Source organism: Phasianus colchicus, chromosome 12 (genome assembly GCF_987193195.1).
Source record: "Phasianus colchicus chromosome 12, bPhaCol1.hap1.1, whole genome shotgun sequence".
NCBI lineage: Eukaryota > Metazoa > Chordata > Aves > Galliformes > Phasianidae > Phasianus > Phasianus colchicus.
In genome coordinates, this window is record NC_143447.1 from 19,664,982 (window position 1) to 19,689,017 (window position 24,036).

The following is a 24,036-nucleotide window of genomic DNA, read 5'->3' on the forward strand; positions in this document are numbered from 1 at the left end:
TGCTATCACGGACTAGTGACAAAATAAAATGTTTTCAAGATAGCAAAACCTTGCTGGCTGTTTCTTTCTTCAAATCACAAGCAACCAAGAGCCCTGGGCATGGGTCCCAAAAGGCTTTCCTTTGTAGGGATGAGAAATTCAACCCATGCCATCCCTTCCCCATCCCCATCCTGGTCCTGCGTGGGGTTATCCATGTCTGTGTCCTTATCCAAACGCAGCATGCTAACATTTCTTTAAATCACCCTTTGCATGGGAAGATGGATTGTTTCTCCCAAGCCCCTGGAATCCACGTGAAATGAGCCCAATTATGGCTGCAGGTGGGGATGATTTATGAGGCCATCAGCATATCCGCACACATCAGCACAAACCCAGCACTGAGGGGGGGATGTGGGTGCCCGCCCTCTTTCCTACTGCCCAGCTCCTCTCAGCCCCATTAAAGCCCCACAGACAGACAAGCCCCGGTTCTGCAGTTTCTAGGGCAAAGCCTGGGTGAGGCTATTGCTGCTCCTGCGCTTGCACCTTTTCCTCCAGCTCCCTCCTCTCAGTAACAGCTTGAATTCTTCCTGACATCTCCTCTCGCACCATCTGGGTGCTATTTAAAGCAGAAAGGCCCATTTTGGGGAACTCGAACCATCCAGTTTTAGCACTGAGCTCTCTGTGCTGCTCCAACCTTATGGCTCACCATAAGGACCAACCCAATCTCCCCTTGTCCCTGCAGCATGGGGCCAGGAGACCACTTCTGCACTGGGCTGCATCCCAGCCGCTGCTTTTGGGAGTGGGGGGTGTTTCAGCACTTCTGGGCAGTCTGCAGTGTTTTACCAGGATCTAAATAAGACCCATGACGCAAAGTTCCCAGCTATTTTTTCCATTTCTCTTGCAAGCGTTACAATTTGCTTAAAGCCTAAAGATGCTTCCCTTGCTTCCTGGGATGCACAGCACCTCCAGGACCTTTTGCAACCTCAGCAATTCTGAAACACCTGATTTAGCTGCAGGATTTTCCAGGCTCTCCCCACACAAATCCAGGCAGAGGGCTCACCGTTCATTTATGCTGCTGATGGCACAGCTTCAGGGACAGTGGGTTAGAAGGAGAAAGGATTACAGAACTCAGCCGCCAGCAGCAGCAGACGGCCCCTTCCCGGCACAGCCCTAGCCAGGGATGTTTCCTTCCTGCTATGCTTTCCCCATCCGTGCTCAGCCTTATCACCCTGACCTACTTTCTGCTTCCTGGAGCTTGTGCTCTGTTGGAGGCAAAAGCTTGGCTTGGCCGCGTGGTATTTCCCATCCTTTGCATTATTGGTTCCAGCATCTTCAGAGCGAGCGCCTGCTGGAAAGGATTCCTGGTGATCAAACCCCTTTAACTTACAGATGATATAAGAGCTGCTGTTTGAAAGCGAAAATCGAGCAGATTAAGAAAAGAAGAGCCCCTGTGTTTTTGTCTGTCAGTTAGATCAGTGGAGTTTCCCATCAATGAGCTGAGGGTGCTGCTGGCCCTCCCTTCCCCACCACCCTGAGGCTCCATGGCTGCAGCCGCGCGCTCAGGGCTGCCCTTGGGAGCTCAGATTTCTCATAGCTAAAAAGAAAAGAAAAAAAAAAAACAAACCAACAACCCACTTTTTAAAAACGACGCACTGCTGCTTTTTGACCTAAAGCAAGATCCCCTGCAAGGAGGCTTTCAAACACAGCCAGGGCTCAGCATGGGAACATTCCATCCCCTGCAATATTGCCCAGCAGCACTGAGCTTCTGAGCGCAGCTCAGACTGCATGGCAGCAGAATTACAATTATAGCAAAGGTGCTCTAGGAAGGTGTTAGAAGTAAAGACGGTGGTTTTCTCACAGGAGGGATGTTCGAAGAGCTTGGCTGGTTCTCCCTCTGCCGATGCTTCCATTCTCCGTGCACGTTTTGCACTGGTACAGCTTCCAATTGTAACAGAAAAACAGAAACTCCAAACAGAAGATTGTTAAAGCCTTGCCAGAAATTCTCCACCGGGTTTTTGTTGGCTCTGGGAAGAAGGAGTGAAAGCAGCAGTGTCAACAAACAACTGATAGCAGAAAAGGAGCACGATGCCATTCTCCAGCCCAAACACTCAGGAGAAAGTGGGAACGGCCAAGCTGAGGAAAACAGGCATTTGAATGAGCTGAACCCGCCTGTTATTTATTTTTACTTTTTCTTGGGCTTTCCTGCTGATCTCTTACTAAACGTCAGGCTCTGGGCAGTTTTTTTTCCCCACGAGGAGGCTGCAAGTTGGTACCTCTAGCCACTTGGGAAACAGACCCTTGGCAGGCAGCACATCAATGCCACACTTCGAGAAATAATTAGGAAATCAGCCACATTAAGCAAAGCTCAGTTTTGCTCTCAGTGATGGCAGCAAAGCCTTGCAGCAGCCCCCTCCCAGCACAAGGGTGCAACCAAAATCCTGCTTCCTACCTGCAGCCAGTGTACCAGCAGTGCTAAACCATGCACAGTGCTCTGCTTCAGCAGGCAGGCAGCAAACAGCAGTCCTGCATAGCAGCAGGCTCACTGCTGCACTTCTCTTCGGGAAACCTCATTAATTTCAAAGTAAGCTTTGAGATAATCAGCAGTACAAAGAGAAGTGTCACTTAATTGACACCTGGGTCAGTCACTGCTTATGAAAGGGAAGAGCTTAGGGGTGTCTGCGCGTTTCACAGATGAAAGTAAGAGCTGCTTTGCAAGGCAGTGGTGGCTCGCTGGAGCCCATGGGTGACAAAGGTTAAAACAAATGTCACTTCAGCACTGCCATGTGAAGCTGTGTTGCTGCATCTCCCGCATGCAAAGGGGCACAGGGATGCAGTGTGCTCATTTCCAAGTCTCTGGCTCGTTCTGAAAGATGGGTCAGGTCCAGCTGCTGCTGAATCCTTTGAATAGCTTGAGTGAAAACTTCCATCTTTGGAAAAACGCTTAGAGGCCAAGCTTGCCAGTACAAAGCTCACCTGAAACCTTTGAATTTGAAGCCGGTTCAATGACACAAAGGCTCTGTTTGGGTTGGAGCTTCTGAGCTCTTCAGTTTGTCTTTGCTACTGGTTGCTGCTGTTTGCTTTGCAGGACTATGACCTATTGCTGGGCTATGGCTTTGCAGCAGCAGACCCCGGCTGGGGTGGGAGCAACAGCTTGCCTGCTTCTCAAAAACAAACAGCCAAAAAAGCCCACAAACAAAACCCCAACTAACACCACCACCAGCCTGCCTCTTACAATAAAAAGATCTTTTCAAAGAGATCCGATGAAGGATGAGCTGCATATGATCTTCTGCAGCTCCTCGCTCTCCTCTTGCATGGCACATACAGACATGCTGAAGTGCTCAAAATACACAGCCTGCTCTGCCGTTCACCTCTCAAACAACTCTTTCAAAGAGGAAAACGCAGAGGCTTAGCTGAGGACTGGCTGAGAGGAACAGGAGGATGGCTTTGGGTAAGAACGAGTGATGTTCCTCAGGCCCCAGATACACTAACCTGGGGCTCACACAGAGCCTCACTTGGATGAAGGAAATCAAGATGCTTTCTTCTGGGCCGGGATAAACAGGGTAGGATTAAACAGACAGCAGAAACGAACGTGCCGGACTGCACTAATCATGTTGCTCACACTGAAAAAACCCACTTGTTCTGAAAGAAAAACGGCATGCTATTATTTACAGTGAAGTCAGAACCTCTCCCTTGGTTTCACCCAACCGTGGCTAACAGTTCTGTAGAGCAAAACATATCATCAAGCTACTAAAAATATCAGGGCATTTACCAGAATAACTTACTGAATGCCTTTTGAAAAAGGTATGCAATTCATTCCCAGTGGCACATTTTACTCAAATAAGCCACAGAAAAAAATTGTATAAAAAGATTTATTGAAATTCATCAATGACAAACAGACATAAAACTCAACGTTTGGCTCTTCTGGGGAAAAAAAAACAAAAAAAACCAAAAAAAACTGTTGCAAATGTATTTATACAGATGAAATATTGACTAGGAAATACAAGTCACTTCTAAAGCTATTTTAAAGAGGGATATGAAAGTAAAACTGTACATTCACTAGGTATTTTCAGTCATTTTACTGACTTCCACTAGGTAAGAAAATACAATTTCGTATTAGTATCTCGTGCTTGAGTGTATGAAAAGAAACTTTCTACCCTACATGCTGTACTGCCTCCTGTATTTAGGTTTGTAAAAATTTTCCAAGTATATAGCACAAGTGGAAGTAGTTTCTCATCACTTAAAATTGACTAGGTGTTATATATTACAGACCAAAATAGTACACACCTTATTTAAAAGGGTTGAAACATTTTTTTTATTACAATTGTCAAAGTCATTTCACTAGTAACTCAGGAATTAGGAACACTTTTTATATATATTTATATATATATATTTAAATGCCTGCCATTTTCAGTGTATTGGCTGTACCCTAGCCATAAACAAACAACCAAAAAAAAAAAAAACCAACCAAAAAAAGAGAAAGGAAAAAAGAACACAACACACAGGGGGAGGGAGGGGACTGCAAATTCACCCCACAAACCAGATCCAAAGGAACACCCCAAAAAAACCCCCGGAAACATTTGGTCACTATTTACAAACAGCAAAAGGAAAGGTACCTACAAAAAGCAGGGAAAGCAATGGCTGAAAATGGCAGTCATTCACGGACAGGCAACAAAGAAATCACTTTATCAATATGCCATTCTCACACCTGTTGCTGCAGAGGGATGCTTTGCCTAAATTAGGAGCACCCCCCAAAAATGCTTACAATGTATTCTGTGACTGGCAGAGGTGGAAAACTTCAACAACCAAGGATATCCAGCCATCTCAGAACAAAGCATGTGTATTTGGGGTATCGTCCACTGATTTTAAAACTTTTTTTTCTTTAGGGATGTCAAACTATCCACTCCAATAATAAGAAACAAATTACCACTTGGTTTATACTTACTATTGCAGTTACAGGGACTAAAAGAGGGACAAAAAGAAAAAAAATATATTAAATGAATAGAAGGAGGAGTGGCAGTAAAAATAGTATTTTATTCCCTTGCCCACCCAGTCTGCTTCTCCCTCTCATTCCCACAGCAACATTACAATCAGGAAAAAAAAAAAAAAAAAAGAAAAAAAAAGAAAAAAGGTTGGGGGTGTGGGGAGGGAAATACAGGGTAAAAACAGTCAAATCACAATAGGAAATTTTCAAAATAGGTTATTCAGTTTAGTCATCTTCATCTCCTTCGTCTTCGGGTTCTCGTTTCCTCTTCTGTCCCCGTTCTTCATCTAAAAAAATAAAATACAACTTGAGTGACATGAGAGCTTCCACAAGTGGCTGAGTGGGCAAGTTCAGTGAGTTCTACTCTACTGGCAATTGGCCAAAGGAGCAGGAATGAAAACACAAGCCTGCTTTTTAGAAAGTTTATATAGTTTTTATATATATATATATATATATATTTATTTATTTTTTAATCTCAAGGAAAAAGTGGATTACTGCCATACCGGGTTCTTCTTCATCTTCATCATCATCTACGTCACCATCATTATAGCCTTCCTCATCCTCCTGGAAAAACAACAACATCAAAAATAGGTAAGAAAGTTGATTTCAGCTCAGCATCTTTCACAATTTGGCAATATCCAGACAGAAAGTCCTTGAAGCATCTTAAAAACCAAACAAAAGGCAGACACTTCCCACACACTTATATAAGTGCAATTGTTGGAAGTCTTTTTTCTGCAGCATAACTGGACTCCGGCCCAAGTTTCATTGCAGAAAATCATAGCACCACTTCTAGCTTCAACTCTTCAGCAAGTAAGTGGTTTCATACTTCAGACAATAAGTAGCTGCAAATTTTGTTATGATGTCCTGAGTTTAGTAAAACTTGATGACTGCTACTTATGATAGCTCAGCAGAAGGCACACATTCGATGGGTAAGGAGAGTTACAACATGGACAGACATCTGCAGATTCTGAGCAGCTGACCTCCCGCAGACAAATTTCAGCCCCATTCCCAGTGATTCTGTTAACAGTGAAGTCTCAGCAGAACATGAGCAGCTTGTCACGCCCTACACACAGCAGCAGGACTATGCTAAGAATTCAAGCATCCTGAAGAATCACAAGGCACACATACAGAGAACCTTTAACTAAGACCATAGGGTCAGTAACTCATGTCCCACTCCTGTCCATAAACCCAGCCCTTCAGAGGCCCCATTTGCTAGGTCTGCAGACATTTCTGATAGTACTTTTACTTTTGACATCAGCAAAACCAGAATGATTTCATGTCAGTGGTCACTAGATGGCAGCTGGCTCACAGACAGGCAGTCCTCAAAGACACCCTCACTGTGATGCTTCTCAGGTGAAAACAGAAAGCATGCAAGTGCTTTCTGGAAAAAGCCTGCAACCTTCTGTCCGTTTCGTGCCCAGCTATTCCCAGTTATGGTATGTTCACTTCATACCATTACTAGCTGCATAAATCCTTACCTCTTCCTCTCCGCTTACGTCCTCCTCTTCTCCTTCCTCTTCTTCCTCCTCATCCTCTTCATCTTCTACTACCTGAGCATCATCATCATACTCCTCTTCTATATAGTTAAACAAGATTAATTACTCAGACATTTAAAATTTATTTTTTCAACACTGCTATAAGATATAGGACCTAATTGAGGGACAAGGAGCAAACAAAGCATTGCTTAAATGCAATACAGAATCAAAAGCTCTCCTGCTGCTGGACAGGGATAGGCGCAGTTCTGTTCCTCTTTAGCCAAGCAACAGGGTGGTGTGACAGCTGTCTCCATGGATGGAGCTGCTCCAGGGCTGCAGGACATTTGACAGCAAGTCACAGCAGCCTCAGGACTGCTTCAGCTGCTCCAGTTCCCACTACTGAAATATGTTTTAGAGCTTCTGGAACACCTTGCAGCTTTTCAACTGCAAGTGTCCATCTTTTTCCGACAGCAATGGGATGGAACTTTTTACAAGCCAACTGTGCAGTGGGAACTCTCCCTAGGGGAAGCACCTTGCCTGCATGCAGCAATACAAAGGGGGTCACAATCCACCATATGAATTTGCAATTTGTTTTCAAGAGGAAAGTACTTAAATGCAACCAGCCCAAGCAACAAGCCAAGAATGTTTCTCATGCTGCAGGAATGGTGTTCTGGGAGCTTTCTCATGCATTTCAGCACAGGCTCAGACTTGTGCTCTGATGAAGAGAACCTGTCCATGCTGAACCTTTGTGCTGTTGGATGAATGCACCAGTCTGCCTGGCATTGCTGCAGCTCTCACCCCTTTCACCAGGGCTCACATTCAGCACTCAAGGGAAAAGTGCAAGTCCAGCTATTCTGCTTTTGCTGTGCAGCTGGGTTTGAAGAGTCTAGCAAATTCCCCAAAGTCAGCCTGATACTCATCCAACCAGCACACTGATGCCTGAGTGCAGTCTGCTAGGGAGGCAGAATGGCGCTTACAGCACAGTGGAATCCACAGTTCATTTTCCTATTATTAAAAAGTTGCTTGCTACTTCTTAGTGCCTTTCACAGAGCTTGCCCCAGGCAGGCTTCAATACATACATTCTCCACTCTTTTGCCTGATCCCAATCAGTTCAGCTCATCCTCAAAGACAAGCTATAACCTCCCAGCAATGCTTTAGTTTCTCCACTTGATCCCTTGACTCAGCTACTCTTTTCTAGGCCCACTCTGGTTTCCTGCTCTGCCCTTCTCTGCCAGGGTCTTTGCAACCACACACACTTCCCTGATGGTTCCTGGAAAACCAAATGGTGTGGATCTCATCTTTTCTTATGTTTTTCCCTTACATACTCCATACTCATCCCCTGATGCTTACGGTTCCCTTAACTGTTCTGGTGTCCTTACTGCTCGTCTTCTTCCTTCTGACCCCTTTAGTCTATAGCCTTTCACTCCCCATCTTTCAGCTGAAATAAGCTTGAGAAAAAAGCTCTCTCAGGCCGTGCCCATCTCCATTCCCCTTGCTAAGGCTGAAGTACTTCTCTTTTACATCAGTCAGCTAGAAGCTGCTGAGAACACCTTTCTCTTGCCAATAAGCCAGAGCTGGAAGCAAAACATACCACACAGCATATCAATCATCCAACTTAGGTACACCAAGCAGCACAATTCACATACCATCTTCATCTTCCTCCTCATCGTCCAAGCCCTCCACGTAGCCCTCTGCATCAGAGTCCGGTGCTTCTTTGTCATCCCGATCTTTCACTAGAGATAAGACTGAGAAAGTTGTTCTTTCAGGCCCTGACCACCTCCTTTCCCCTCTTTCCTTCAGAGGACACTGAGGTACTTCTCCTTTACATCAGTCAGGAAGAAGCTGCTGAGAACACCCTTCTCTTGCCAACAAGTCAGAGCTGGAAGCAATATGTACTAGGCAGCATATTGCTCTTTTAACTTACACACACTAAGTAGCACAATTCACATACCATCTTCATCTTCCTCCTCATCGTCTAAGCCCTCCACGTAGCCCTCTGCATCAGAGTCTGGTGCTTCTTTGTCATCCCGATCGTAGCCATCGAGGTATGTGAGTTGTGGGAGGAGCTTGAATACGTTTTCTCTATAATCATTCAAGTTGGTTACCTCGCAATTGAAAAGATCTAAACTCTTCAGGTTTTCTAACTTTTTCTGCAAGGAAAGAAAAGTCTCTGAAGTTCGATGTTACAATAAAACTGTACAGGACAGACACTTTAACAAGAGCTTCTCGGGACAAAAGGAGTCATTTCAGCCTCTGCCTACCAAACTGGGGCAGAACAGAAACCTGCAGTGTCTGGGCAGTGCTGCTGCAGTATCTGTGAGTGGAAAAGACTCTCTTAACTTAAGCACCTTGCAAGTGGAAGGCTGAGATTTGAAAAGAGGTAATGGTACAAAAATCGCATGTGTTGCGAGGGACCAAGTTAAGAATAACTAGCAGAGCAGGGAGTTATCCTAGAAGGACTACTATTCACAATGGAAAAGGAAACAAACTATTCTTTAGACACAAGAACTTCTCTAGAAGAGATTTTAAAAATTTTGATGATTGTACCTTTGATTTTGGAAGAATGAGAAAAGGACTCAGAAATCCAAAAGGGAATTTTTTTGGGGTAAGAGGTCTGCATTGCCAGCAGCACTTCAAAGTACTAACAATAAAAGTGCAAGCAGAGCAGTTAAGGATTTGTATCAAGTCTTATGAAATATCTCTCTTCCAGAGTTTAGTATGTACAGCAATAGTGACATCAAGAAAACAAGTATGAAACAGGGAGTAGTTATAATCCTCTCTCATCTATTGGCTGTATGAGTTTACTGCTCTGCTTTCCCCTCCTCCTGGAGGGAAGGAGAGCCAAGGACTCATTTGAAAAATGCTCTTCAAGACATTTAGGAGCAAGTATTTGGGAAGTGGGCATTGAAAGCCTTCATTTCTGGACAATAAAGGGCACACAGTACCATTTCCTAATTTTTGGTTTAAAAAGCACTATTAGAAGCAATAGTTGATTTCTGGGAATTAGTTGGGTTTTGGGAACAGCAACCTGATAAACCTGAACTCAGCACTGAAATAAGGAGTATATACCAGCAGTGAGCAGGACACAATGATGGAAACCAGGAGGAAGGAGCTGGAAATTTAGCTCGAAGAGCTGCCTCTTGCTCGATCCCTCCTCTCGAATCATCATGGTGCAGCACTGCTTTGCTTCTCAAGGCACCCCATAGGTGACACCATCCCCGGAGCGGGGCTGTCCCACACCGCCCGAAGCCGGGACAGCCCCGGGCTGCTCCGGGCGGAGCGCTGGCCGCTAGGGGGGAGCAGCGGCTCACGCTCCCCGCGGGGACGCCCGGCTCCGGCTGCTCGGATGGCACCGGCGGAGCACTGCAGGTGTCAGCCAGATAGCAAGGGCCACCAGGCTGCAGAGATAAGCACCGGGGCTGAAGACATTCAATTGAAAGTGGATGCAGAATGTCAAAACGCAGAGCGTTGTCTCTGCCAAACCAGCGCTTTGCCCCTTCTCTTCAACAACAAAATTAGTTTTTATTTTGCTTTATCCACCGACTTACCAGAGGTTCTATTGTACCAAGATCTTTTATTTTGTTGCCACTTAGATTTAGATGCGTGAGGTTTGGACACTTTTCTGCCAACACTTCCAGTCCTCCTGAGACTCTGTTGTCACTTAGCTCGAGCTAAAAGGCACAAAAACACCTTGAGTTTCTAGTGCAAACATGCATCACAAAGCAGCTTGGTCAGTCATAAATCACATTTTTATGCAGACAACCATTTTACATTCAGCATATTACAAAGAGGAGGAGAAATGATATCTTTACCTTCTTAAGTTTGTTTAACTTTGGTAAGTTTGCAACTGAGGTTAAGCCTACGTTGATTGTACTCAAGAATTCCAGCTCTTCGAACTCATCTGTGAGGCCTTCAATTTTGCCTTCGTATGACCTACAGTTGTCAAGAACAAGTTCCTTAACCTGGAAAGAGAGCAATGCAAAGTGCACATAAGCAGCTCTGTATGGAGGATAAAGAGTTCACTCACAAGCAAAGGACAACGCAGCTCAGGCAAAAAATGAAACTTATTCCATCGGGTTGGCAAGTATGCAAAAGGTTATTTTCTGTGCCTGATCCCTAATTTTGCTAGCATGCCAATTAAGCAGCGTTTCAAAAACACGGATATTTAGCTTTGCTTCAACTGTTCACCTCTGTATTGTTCGGTAAAAAGCATAACCAGTTCAAAAACATTAATCCTGGCTTGAAAGATTTGGTTCTTAGAACTATTTTTTGCAAATGTAAGCAATAATCATTGTAAAAAAAAAAAAAAAAAAAATATATATATTTTTAAATGAACCTACCACCCTGACACTGTGATATACAGTGTGCTACAATAACGTGTCCTCGTTTATTAAAACAGCTTCTTTCTACCATGTAAGGTTTACTGAAGAAGCATGTAGAGATCTGTGTCTGTTCTGAAAAGCCAAATGTGGGCTCTGGCAATCCTAACCCAGGCAGTCAGAGCCCACCTGCATCCCTCAGGCTGCTTTAGGGGGAGATGTGCTCCGTGGTGGCACCTAAATGCTGGGGAACTGCAAGGAGTGCTGCAGGCGATGCTGGAAGGGGAGGTTTGGTGAGCATTGCTGCTGCTGCAGCCTCTTTGTCTCTTATCTCCCCTGCCCTGATGCAGCGAGCAGCTCAATGGGAGGGGTGGAGATAATGTCTCACAGTCCTGAGCAGCACAGGACTGCCTGGTAAGGGGTGGTTGTGTTTGCTTTTGTCTGAAAAACTGATCCCCACTCTCTTTGCAGGTGCTATCTCCAATGGACACTGAACAGCAGCATTCATGCAATAGAGAAGCTGAACGTGCCCCACCCTGAACAAGGCTGCTGTTTTTCACCCTAGTGCCAGGGCAGCCTTACAGGAGTCAAGACCATTAGCAGCAAACATGAAATGGGCTTTTCTGGGCTCTCTGTGACTCCACAGGAAGGTCCCACCCACTGGGAGAATACGCAGACATTTTCACACCAATGAAGAATTTCTGGGGGTTATTTTGTCCCCAATACAAACACCTGGAACAGCAGAACAGCACACCTCTCTGCATGCCCTGCAGAGCCCTCCTGCACCAGGCAGCCAGAGAAGCCTCCAGCTCTGGGGTTTGTTTAGAGGTCTGTAAAAGGACGGGGTGCTGCTGTCTGCTAGGAGGATGGGATAAAGGGAAGTTTACAAAAAGGGCATATATGGAACATGAAGCAACTATTCAGGTCACACCAAGGACAGTTAATATGCAAATATTTTCTTTCTTTCTTTTTTTTTTTTTTTTAAATTACTGTAGCCCTGCTGCACAGAGAAGAATCCTATGTAGTTTTATGGTTCCAAATAACATCCCTAGATTTCTAATTAAATCCCAGGCACTGAAGTCAATAGGGAAGTCAGCCCAAAGCAACACAAGAGTACAAGTGATTCATTGAGTAGGAGGACCAGAGTTAGACAGGAAATACGTTTTCCAAGACTCCACAATTTTCCTAGAAGAATGATGATAGGGAATGACTACATAAAGCTCTTCCAGAAGAACTTTAGGCTGGCTAGAAGAAACTAAAAAAACAAGTCAAATGCTTCAGATTCCCCATACATCAATTCCACCAAAAATTAAAAACAAACAGAAAAAAAATCAACCCACTTTCTTTAAAATACAGACAGCAGGAAAGCAATTTTAAAGGCACATATGCATATCTCATTACTGTAACAGTATGCAACTATTGGGGTCCTACAGCAAGACCCTTTGGGTGCACATACACTCAGTTGTCTCAGCCATCTGTTTCATAGGCACACAGAGCTCCCACCAAAAAGTTAAAAAAAAAAAAAATGAAAGAAAAAAAGAAAAAAGTGAAGTGAAAGGCTCCACCCCAACCCCAGCAGCTGCACCCCATGCCTATCTGTGTGTGTCCTTGCTCAGCAGCCTGCAGAGCCCTTCGCCTGCCCTGTTATCTTTGCGGGTCAGTGCCCACCCATGCACAAGAGCAGCAATCCTCCTCCCCCTTTGAGGCTGCTGCCCATGCAGAGTCCTTTTGGTGTTATTCTCTTTGCAAAAGGCCAGAAGAGGAAGTTGGTGAGAGCACGAGAAAGATGAAGCAAAGCAGGAGGGAGTGCATGAGGGGTAATGCTCGCAGCCTGCAGCCAGCACAGCACTGCACTCGGTGTCAGCCACAGCTCTAAGCTATGCACACCAAAGCATGAAGTGAAGTGAAGCAGTACCTGAGCCCCAATAGGGAAAAGCATCATTTGTCCTCGCCTCGTAAAGGAGGAACATCCCTCCATCCCACCCAAGGGCAGGATGGAGAAACAGCAAATGGGGAACAGGGCAAAGCTTCCTCCAGTGTAGAGAGATTGGAAGGGGAGCAGGAAATAGCCATGTGTAAAAGAAAAACTTTTCAATATGGTGGCATAAAATTGGTGACCATTCTAGTATGGTGGCCAACTGGATTCTACTTTTAGTCTACACCTGCTACAGCAAGACCGATGTTTCCTGTCTTTCAGAAAACTTTGGTTTTGATTCAGAATTGCAACACTCTTCTCCTTGCTGTGCCCAGTATGCAAGAGAGAAGCAAAAGGTGACTTTAGGAGAGCTACATTCCACACAGAACAGCTCGCTACCACGAGGGGATTACACACCTATTTGTCTTCAGAAGTCTTCAAAATTTGAAATGAAAATTCCACTCCGAGTCACTCTCCAAACATCTACCCGACTTCCCATGAACACCCTGACAGTACACAGCAAGACTGTAATTTTACCTGTCTCTTTCCTCATACTGTGTCACCAAAACACAGAATCAGCCCTTGATGATGTAAGCACCCTTCCTGAGTCTTGCTATAAGCCTGAGCCAGATGAGTAGGCTTCAACTGGTCTGAACCAATCTGGCTGTGTCACACTGCAGTCTGCGTAATAGCATGGATGTAGATGAACAGTTGGAACTAAGGGCAATAGCATGAACCTGTTTGGAGAGACAGAAGGTAATAAGTGTAATAAGTGCCCTGAGCTAGCTTGTGTTTAGCTGCAAAGACAGGAAGACCCAAGTTGCAGAAGTTGCATGTGGTCAACCTTACTACTGTACACATCACAACGTGCAAGCTACTCAACACACTAACTGGAGCGAGGACCAATCTAGGCAGTGCTAACACAAGACAGATCTTTGCTTGTCATTCCCTCTCTCCCCAGAGTAGTGCTATACAGTACCGCTATACTGCAAGAAACAGCAGAAGAGCAACATGCCATAGGCAACCAACGACTGCAGGTGACACTGTGATACTTACCTAAACAACTAAGAAGGCACCCACAGATGAGTGTCTAGCAGAAAACCTAACATGCATGTAACTAGGTTAGGTCCTGTAGCAAACAACCAAGTCTTCAACAGCACCTACACCTGCTTGGGTAGGAATGTTCCACAGCTGCTCTGCCTTCTTGTTCAGCTCATGTTCAGCCCTGCGCCTCCTTGCTCTGTCCAGCGGGTGCCAGCTGCTCAAGCAGGTGATCCTGCTCATCTGTGCACCGCCACTGCAGCGCTGTGGTTTGCTGGTACCAACCCTCGGTTTTCATATGCGTGCACATAAGCAGATTGCAGCTTCTTCAACAAATCCTGAGACAGCATGCCTTGGGCCTCTTCCCCTGTGGCCATGCCAGTGTCTGTTTGCAACGGTCTCAGAGGCATTCAGAAGATGACATCATGCTGCTATTAACACATGCTGCGCTGCTGGCTGCAGATTACAGCATCCTCTGTATCTCTTCAGGACTTTCATGACATCACACCCTGTACTACTGCCTAATTGATAACCAGGGACTCTTATCTCTTTCCTAGTACGGTTACCACATTAAGCTGTATGCCCAGCTGTATGGTATTCTTAACACAGCCACGCGTACTGCAAGACTCCAACCTGTTCCTAGGCCAAGTACAGGCAGTCACGTGTAAGCAATGACTGAATTCCATGGCAGCACTAGCAAGAAGATCTCCAGCTCACTCACTCCTTTTCTGCGACCATACTCTAAATGCACAATCAAGGGAATACAGCTACAGACAGCTACTATGCAGCACAAGGTATCACCTTAACCCTTAATCTGCATTTCCACAGGAGCATGTAAAAAAGGCTTTCTGAAGTACAGACTTTCTCTACAGCCCCTGGGCAGGGAGACCCAGAAGTGGGACTAAGCTCCCGACTCCAGGTCTGTGATTGAAGGCTTAACAATGCACAGAAGGACACAGCTGTGAATACAATTTTTAAAAGATAAAAGGCAAATTTACAAGTACAAGTACCATTCTGTGGCTTCAGAAGCAGAACTGCTAAGACTGTAACATCTCATTTTCAGCACAATGGATCAGATGCTTTTGAAGTGTTTGCTGTATATGGTGCCCCTAGGATAGGGATAGCTCAGCGTGTGGCATTTTAACCCCCCAGAAACAGGAAAAGATGAGGGTGTTAACTCTGTCTTGCTCTGTTCCCAGCCAAAAGCCAGGGGAACACTGAGATAAGTCCTTCACACCTATTAACCCAATGGAAACTTTGTCTGGAACAAGGCAGAGAGTTGAAAGTAGGGAGGGGAAACCAAGGGAAGTCAGCTGTGGTAAGTGGAAGCCATGCACAAATTACTTGTGAAAGCAGAGTTTTATTCTCTCCTAGCTGTGCAGACATTTCTTCAAGACACTTGGGTTTGCGCCTTTGGGACTTTTTGCTCTCAGAAGCATGCTCGATCTGTGCAAAGCCCTGCATCAAAGAGAGACCTCAGAGCTGTCTGTTGTAACCAATCCGACAAAGATTGAGCTCCTTCCAGTTCCTGGATCCGTACCCATGTAGATAGAGCTGGCGATCCTTGAGCAGAAATTGATCTCTTTGGGTTTCTGTTCCACTCAGTTTGTGCCCCAAAGCTGAAGAGTAACCAGCCCTCTGCAGTCAGGATATTCTCATTTGCTAGGGGCCGAATGCATCCAACCAGATCAAGATCTTGCACAAGTCCCCGCAGAGCCTGTTGTTTTAGCTGCACAAGGGTGGTATGATGCTTTTCATGAATAATTTTTACAAGGTTCCTTCAAAGTTGCTTTGGAACTTAAATGCTGCAAAAATCTCCATTTCAGATGCTACCCAGAATGTCACTAGGTCAAAAAATGCTTGAACAAAACAGCCTACTCTGTACCTTGTGGGAATGAAGTTGCTCTCAATGATCATAGACAGGACTCAACTTCTTCTCCGAGATGGTCACCAAAACATAACCCGTGCAAAGAGCTGATTTTTAACAAATATATCTTTAAATAAAGATAGCACCACATGCCATTTGCCACTTGCATACACAACAGATCTTCAGCCACCTTAAAGTACCCCATGATACAACCAAACAGCAAAGCCTGTCTGCACAGAGTTCACCTCCTGACGGAAGAACACAGAACAGTCTCTAGCTCAAATCAGGACTGCTGTGTGCCAGTTAAGGCACTTAAAGAGCTGCTCAGCTATCCCAGGCTCACTGGATCACCACATGCCCTGGCCGTGCCTCTGCCCTGGGTGTGCTGCCCACATACAGTGATGCAGAGGAGGGATGGACAGCAGGATGCTCAGGGGTAATGACTGAGCCACATGTACTTTTTTTTTTTTCTACCACCAATTTAATAGGGAAGGGAAAATTCTAACAGTGTCAGCAGCTTCCAACCTGCCCGCCAACTTACACACGTAGAAAGACAGCCAGAATAGAGTTCACAGGCACCAGCTGCCTGTAGCAAAGTTGTTTTTCCCTTACCAGAACAACTTTTGACGTTAGATTTTGATGCATCTCCTCAAGGTTTCACTATGAGCAGCTGAGATGCAATAAATGAATAGATTTTACTTGCTTGAACTGTCTTAAACAATGAAAGTTAGCTAGCCAACTACCATTTACCTTGCACAGGCTTGGTCATTACTGCGTTGGGCAGAAACCTGCAAAGCTTGGAACAAGGAGAAACACTGCTCAAAAAAAAAAAGGGCCACAGAACACAAACCCCTGCCCCGAGATACAGCAGGACATACAACAGGCAGAGCACTCGAGAATCACGCCACCAGAGGCAGTGAGTGACAGCTGGGAAGAGACGGGATGGAATTAACATGTGGCCCTTGTCATTGTGAGCGCTGGGTGTCATTATGGACAGCAGGTACCTGTGCAGAGCTCACCCTTGCCAAACATTTGGTGCGTTTCGGAGCTACAGAGCAGTTGAGGCTGAAGTTTGCAGAGTTCCTCACAAAACACTCTCCAAATCCTAACACAGCTGTCTCTTCCACCAACACTCTCCAGCTGGCCCTTCTGAAACAATGCAGTTTGCAGATGGTGAGCAGAACAGTGTCCAGCAGGCTGGTCCAATGGCAACCTGTTCCACTTCTGCTAATTCTGCCCATTCTGTGTTCAGCTGAGCTGGAACTCCAAAGTCTTGCAACAAGGTCATGTGAGACTACTACTGGGCTATGAAATTCATCTAGGCTTCCTCCTAATGATGCAACCCCAAACTTTCATGTTTGAATTCATCTTCTGCATCTCTTTTTCAGAAACTCAGCGTACCAGGATTCTGCATCACCGCTACCTCAAGAAAAGGGAAGGAGCAGAAGAGAGATAAGAAAAGCCTAAAATGTTTTCTTACGTATCTGTTATTGAAGCTACTCTCTCTTCTGAGGCAGTCTAAGACTGCCTGCATAGCTCAGAGATATTTACTTTTTCTACCCTCTAACGTTTCACACACCGCAGTTTCAGGACCCAAGAGCAATACATTTGGCTCCAGCCAACTTTATGCCCCTTCACACTGCACCTGAGAGAAACCTAATGGAGCAAGTGAAATACGTAAGCAGGAGAAGGGTGAAGAGTCTTAATGATCCTGACTACACCTTCGTATCTAATTAAGAAGCATCTCCAGAATCAAAAACCTCCAGGAAAAAAAAAACAACCTACTGCTGCCTTCCTCAAGAAACAGCACCCCAGCAAGAAGCCCCATGGGTCACATAAAGATACTTTCACACACTTACAAGGTCAACGTGGCCATATGCATAAGCAGCACACTAATTAATAAATTGAGAACACACTTTGGGGACACAGAAAGCTGCTTCATTCAAAAGTGTAGAGCTAGTTTTCATTTTCATTTCTAGCATTAGCAGCAAAAATCTAAAGAATCCAAATATTTATTTAGACAGTGAGTGTTTTAAATCTGCAAGTGATTAAGTTGCTCAATCGTCATGTTAAATGCTTGCTAAAATTCACATTGATGCTGCTTTCTTCTCCTTTTTCACTGGCCGAGCACTCTGCTCTGCTCCTGGCTGGGGCAGGTGACATCATGGGGGGCACATCAGCCTCGAGTCCCAGCTTCCCTGTTTGAGAGCCACCATGCCTGACAGCACATCCAAGGTGCTCTTCAGTCACTGCCAGCTACTATTAAATAAAACAACCAAGAAGTAGATCACATCACAACTTTAATTTGAAAACTCTGCAGTTAGAAGTTGAAAGTATTTAGCTGAACCACTTCACTTTGTTCAGCTGCATCAAACTGCCCTCAGCAACAAATGACTGATGTGCATAAAAAAGAAACGCTGTATTTAAATTAATACTAATTTCAAGAGCTGCACAGTTTATACAGAAAGCAGTCTCTGAAGATGTCAGCTGCTACAGAACGCATCAGCAAATCACATCTACAGAAGATAAGCTGTTCCTAGCATTTTTATGGCTTTAGAAGGGTTCAACTGACCAAGTCAATGGACATACAAGTACTCCCATAGAGAACACAGCTTGCACAGTGATGTGAAGGCAAACACTGAGGACTCTATTTCAAAACATCATCCTAACATATGCAAGGATTCCACGACTGATTTTAGCAACACAGTGATAAAACCCACAAGCTCTGCGTGTACCAGCTATTTTGTCTGAAGGGTGGCAGGGCAAGCACAGAGACCAAAAAAATCATACACACAGGTCCAGTGGTGTCATACAAATAGCTGAGGGGCATCCATCCCTCTGAGCACAACAAACAACTGCACCCTGCTCCCCTCTGAGACCTGCAGCAGTCACAGAGCAATGCTGGGCCCATCCAGGTGAGCTGTCAGCCTATGAAGGCTGCTGAGTGCAACCCAGCACACCATGCTGCCATCCCTGGCTCTTTAGGGCACCAGCCCTGCTCTACCCTTACTTCACTTAGAAGCATTCAGTACAGAGCACCTACTCAGATTCTGCAGGTTCAGTTCTTTTCAGGCTTCTCAAAGTGAACAACACCTGTACCCTTAGGTCAGGAGGATGGTGAGGAGGAAAGAGCACTCCATAGAAGAAACAAAATGGGAAGAAGGACTCAACGCCAGCCTTCTGGTCTGCATTTATGACGCCATTTGAATGAACATTTAAAAACGCATCACTGATTCAATCCATTGATATATAATGCACAAATTTTGCTGCGAGGACAGATAAAATAGTTACACTTCACTCAGCCACAGCACCTACACCCCAGGAGATTGATGCTAAGAAACTTCCCATCAGGTTTATATACCATCAGGTGGTGGTTTTTTTTTTCTTCTTCTTTTAATTTTTAATTTTATATTCACAGTTCCTCTCACATGCTTAAACTTGGTCCAGGTTAAGAGGATTTGCCAGTCATCAGCTGAGAAGCTAGCCTACATTTCAGTGAGGACAGCTCACACACATCACACCCATCCTGCAAGCCTGATGTCTGTGGGCTGCAGTTCCTGCAAGAAGAACACCCATCCATCCAGCCAGGTTTCAGAGGTTTGCATCTAAAAATTCAGAGCCTCTAAAAGCAGCTATTATACAAACCCAGGAAGCTGGCAAAAAAAAAAAAAAAAAAAAAAACCTCAGCTACCTCTTTGTTACATTTACACCCTGCTGTCAGCTACATAAGTGGTTAAGTGATTCAAGTCTGCAAAAATCCATGCTAAGCTGTACGTTCAGCAGAGTTTCTACATGCTGGTCGCACACCACTGCACACTACAGCGCAACCAGCTTGTCCCACTGCTGCTAACCTACAGCACATCCCTGTTCCATTTGTATGCTATTCAGCAGGGGATGAGTAAACGTGTGTATCCTGACCCACTTACCAAATTCCAATACCAGAACTTTTTCAAATGCAGGTCTTTGAAGCGATGTTATTGTGAGCATCACACCAACTAACTAGCTTGAGAAAAGAGCTCTTTTATTTATATTTTTCATATGAGAGAATGCTTCACGTAGACGCTTGCACTGTAATTCCCTTCAACATTAAAACCTACAGTAAACTAGAGGGAAGTCACAATTCAAATAAGTTTTAAAGTGAAAGTTAGAAAAACCTGTAAGAAATACCCAACGTTGTGGGCAGTGCTTTATGACTGCCATAAATTTGTGCTGATAAAGCTCTCAAAAGCAGCACTAAATCCTTAGATTAAGTGAACTGGTATAGGTAGCACTAAGCCACCAAAGATGAGTTTTGTGCATAACTTCTAAACACTGCCTCTGTGCCCCATGGCTGAGAAGTCCCCCTTCACACTGACCTCATTGCACAGCCCGTGTGAACAGCTGAGCTGGGTTACAGACAATAGGAACGAGCAGCAATATCCACCAACACACCCAGCTCCCTGTGGTCAGAAGTTACACCACTACAGGCTGATGGCCTGAAGAAAACCCACATAAAATGGTTGGATCTCACCAATTTCTAGTAGGCACTCTTACGTAATACAATAGAAGATGATAGTGATAAGATCAGCAAAGTGTCAAAGGCCACAGCATGTGCACTGCCCTAAGCAACCATTCAACATAATGGGTTAAAAAAAAAAGTGGAAATACCTGCAAGGTAGATGTGAGAGCTCAGCTCTAGCCGTACAACAAGGAAAAACAGATTTCAGGCACCACAAACGGATTTCTCACCAACACACACACAACACCCAATTTCAGGCACTGTAACGCCAGACTGCTCACCAACACTGACTTCATGTAACACAGCAGCAGTCTGAGGAAGAAATAGCTACTATAGGATCCACTTTGAGACATTTATATCACATTTTATTGGCTAACATGTAACCTTGCAGGGTTATGTAACTGAGCAACTGAAGTAGCTAGCTGTAAGTATTACATAGTATTTGACACAACTGTATTAGCCCAAAGCATAAGATAGTAACAGGGGCTTTCTGAGCTCAAACACCTTATCAACATTCCCTTATCAAAGCTTGATTTACAGAAAGTTTTGATTCCGCAAGCTCTGAGAACAAAATAAATCAAATGTGAGAGGCACTGCAAACCTCAGCACATATTCAGTAACAGCTCCGAGAAAAAGTGAATACACTTCCATTTGTGCCCTTGTTCTCACCAAGATTTATCTACATTACATTTAAAGCTTTGAAAATAATGATCCATCACGGATCATACAAGAAACACCGTCTGCCTATCAGAGCAGAGATTAACACAACGTCCAGAACCATCTTGTTCATGCCCCACATCTTACTAAAATCCATGAATCAATGACACCTGGCATTATATTTACACTAAAACTCAGCTTCAAACGTCTTCTCTGGAGTACTGGCTGGATTTAGCTGCATTTTCTTCTAACGCAGACTTTAGAAACGGAGTTCAAACTGCACCCTTAGCTCCCAACAACACAAGAGCACGTGGAAGCATCTGTGATCAATGGTTCTGCAGGAGTGACTGTAAACAGAGCAGCACTCCCAAAGGGCAGCTCCCCTTTGTATGCAGGCGCAACTGTTTACCTACAGAACGGATTGTGATCTCATTTGTTACCTCGGGAAGAGGAACGCAGCGATACAATTAAAGGTTAAGAGGTTAATAAAAAAAAAAAAAAAAGAAAGAAAAAAGACATGTCAGGTTAAACAGGCATTATTTCACAGCAGTGCAGATTGCTGAGCTGCAGAGGGGGAACAACACAGCGGTGAGTTGGGGTTCTCTATGCAGTGAACCAGCACCAAACCGGGGCTCTCAGGGCAGCACTGAGCCACTGGCAAACCGGGGCTCTCAGGGCACTGAACCACTGTCAAACCGGGGCTCTCAGGGCACTGAAGCAGCTCTCAACGTGGGCTCTGGGAACTTTCTTTAAGCCGGAGCAGGACCTGACCCAGCTGTGGGTGACGGCAGAGCCCAGCTCGCACCCAGCACGCTTGGGATCAAGGCTGAGTCCACACAGAACGCCGAATCTAAGCCCGAGCGCTGGTAGAGAGGCAAAAACACAAATAAACGCGGAAAAAAGAAAAACAAAACCCAAAGTAAAGACATCAAACACTTCCAAGATAACGACGGTAACAATAAAAACAACAAAGCCGAGCCGGGCGCTACGCAAAGGCGCAAAGCCCATCCCCCGCCCGCCCCGACACCCCCAGAGGGGAAAAAAAAATCGCTCCAAAAAGGTGAATCCGGAGGGGAAGGGGGGTGGGAGAGGAGCAGGCCGCGCTTTACCCTCCGCTCGTCCCGCCGCCGCGTCTCGCCGCCAGGAACCTCCGCCCGCCCGGCGACAGCGGCGACAAAATGGCAGACGGCGGCGGTCCGTCATGGAGGAGCCCCTCCGCGCCCCGGCCGCCCCCGCCGCGCCCCCTGAGGGGAGGAGAGGAGAGGAGGGCCGCGCTCCGCTATGGCGCGCACAGACCCCCGCGCTGCCCCCCCCCCCCCCCCCCCACCCACCTCCCACCGCCCCAACCGCCACCGCCGAGCGGCTCCGAAGCGGCCCCGGCTGAGGGGAACCCCCGCCCGGCGCGGAGGGGAGCGCGGAGCAGCGGAGCGGCGGGGAGGGCCCGACCGCCCTGCTTCCTCCTCCTCCTCCTCCTCCCTCAGAGCTCGGGAGGGGAAAGGAAAAAAAAAAAAACAAAAAAAAAAAACATGGCGCCGCGTCCTACTTGCGCTGCCCGCGCCTGGAGACGGCCCCGGGAGCGGTTCGGCAATCCGCCCGCTTTGTGCCCCCGCGCGGGGGACGCAACGAGCCCCGCGGGATGGCCGCGCCGCGCGCCCTCCTCCTCCTCCTCCCGGCCCAGGACTTTTTAAAGTTTAAAGAGCAGCTTCCATCCATCCATCCGCCTCCGCCCTCCTCCCCGAGAGGTACGTTCCATTCAGCCGCGCTCCCCCCCGCCCTCGGCGCGGACCCCACCGCCGCCCTCAGCCTCCGCGGCCGCAGCGAGAGGCCGGGGGCGCCGCGCTCGGGGACGCGGGTTCGAAACCCGCCGCCGCCGCCGCCACCCTCGGAGCGGGGCTCGGGCTGGGGGCCCGCCCGCCTCGGGGCACCCCCCGGGCGCCGACTATTTTCGTCCTGACAAAGTTTCTCGGCCGCTTTGCTCGGGGAGAGGCCGAACCGCGGCCCCGAGGTGCGGGGACGGGGGTTAAAAATAATGCTAAGAAAAAAAAAAAAAAAAAAAAAAGAGGAAAACACACACACGCACACACACACACGCACGCACCCGGCGCGCGGGGATGGAGAGGTGCGGAGCGCATTCTCTTCCTCGCAATCGTTGTTTTTATTATCGCTTCCCTCCTTCGTTCCCCGCTCCCCCATCGCCACGCGAGCGCTCCCCCGAGCCCTTTTCCCCTTTCCCCCGCTCAGCATCGGGAGGGAGAGAGGAGGAGAGAGAAAGGGCGCGTTCATGAGCACCACAAAGTTACAAATATGGCTCCCCAGCCTCCGCGCCCGCCCGCCGCGCACACACCCGCCGCGCTCCGGACCCCCCCGGCACAACTCGCCTCCCCCCCCCCGGCGCCACAACCCGGCCGTTCCCCCCCCCGGCCCCGCTCTGGGGTCGCCCCCCAGGTGCGCGGTACGAGGTGAGGACCCCCCACCTCCCAGCCCCCCCCGCCCCACGCAGGAGGCAGCGCCCGGCCCGCGGCCCTCGGGCACGGAGCTGTGAAGGCGACTCCCCCCCCTTCCTCCCCTCCCCTTTAAAAAAATAATAAAAAAAAATATAGATAGATGAGCTGCCTTTTTTTTTTTTTTTTTGCTTTTTTTTTTTTTTTTTTTTTTTTTTTTTTTTGCTTACATCTGAGGGCGTCCTGTTCCGCAGCTCTAAGTGGATCCTTTTCTTCATGTCCATGGCCGCGGCTGGCGGGAGGCGCTCGCTGTCCCCGGCTCCGCTCCGTGTGGTGACACCGCCGCAGACCCCCCCTCAGCCCGCGCGGTAATGAGGGACTTTGAGGGCTCAACCAGCGCCGCTCGGAATCCCGAGCCCCAGCGCCGCGGCGAACACTAACCTGATAACTGCGGAGGTGGGGGCTTCGGATTGATGGACGGCTGATCCAGCCAATCGCCTCGCCTCTTCGCTTGGCTGTAGCCAATAGGAGAGAGCGAGGCGCGGTGGGAGCCAATAGGGGAGCGGCACAGCCGGCCAGGGGGACAGCCCGGCTGGGAGCGGAGGATCATTCCGTGCTGGTGGCTGATGGGGAAGGAGCGGCGCGGCTCCGCGGTGGGGCTGGGGCGCGCTGTGCTCCCCCCCTCACCGCTCTCCCCCCGCCGCTCTGCCGGATCCTGGGGGAGGCGCCGAGGGGCGGGGAGCGGCGCTTACAGCCGGAGCCGCCCGGGGAAGGGGCGCGCAGCCAGGAGGGAGGGAAAGGTGCGGAGCGGGGCGGCGGAGGGGCGGCTGAGGGGAATGGCGCGCGGGCCGACGGCGGGTGGGGGG

The 24,036-nt window shown here is 47.2% G+C and overlaps 1 protein-coding gene across 3 annotated transcripts; it reads right to left on the minus strand.

The window, feature by feature from the left end:
- Window positions 1–4,630: 4,630 nt before the first annotated feature.
- ANP32A (acidic nuclear phosphoprotein 32 family member A) lies at window positions 4,631–23,976 on the minus strand. Of its 3 annotated transcripts, none has more exons than XM_031587893.2 (8): window positions 23,401–23,976; window positions 10,245–10,394; window positions 9,981–10,103; window positions 8,384–8,582; window positions 8,079–8,165; window positions 6,436–6,533; window positions 5,461–5,521; window positions 4,631–5,244 (listed from the first exon to the last, which is right to left on the minus strand). In XM_031587893.2, exons 1-8 carry the CDS (start codon window positions 23,452–23,454, stop codon window positions 5,183–5,185), a joined length of 834 nt encoding a protein of 277 aa, XP_031443753.1. In that variant the 5' UTR covers window positions 23,455–23,976; the 3' UTR covers window positions 4,631–5,182. The 3 variants fall into 3 exon arrangements, with proteins under 3 accessions (XP_031443753.1, XP_031443752.1, XP_090005319.1); XM_031587892.2 differs by having other exon boundaries at window positions 8,079–8,177; window positions 23,401–23,973; XM_090149193.1 differs by lacking the exon at window positions 23,401–23,976 and adding an exon at window positions 22,818–23,071 and having other exon boundaries at window positions 8,079–8,177.
- Between the last annotated feature and the right edge of the window lie 60 nt (window positions 23,977–24,036).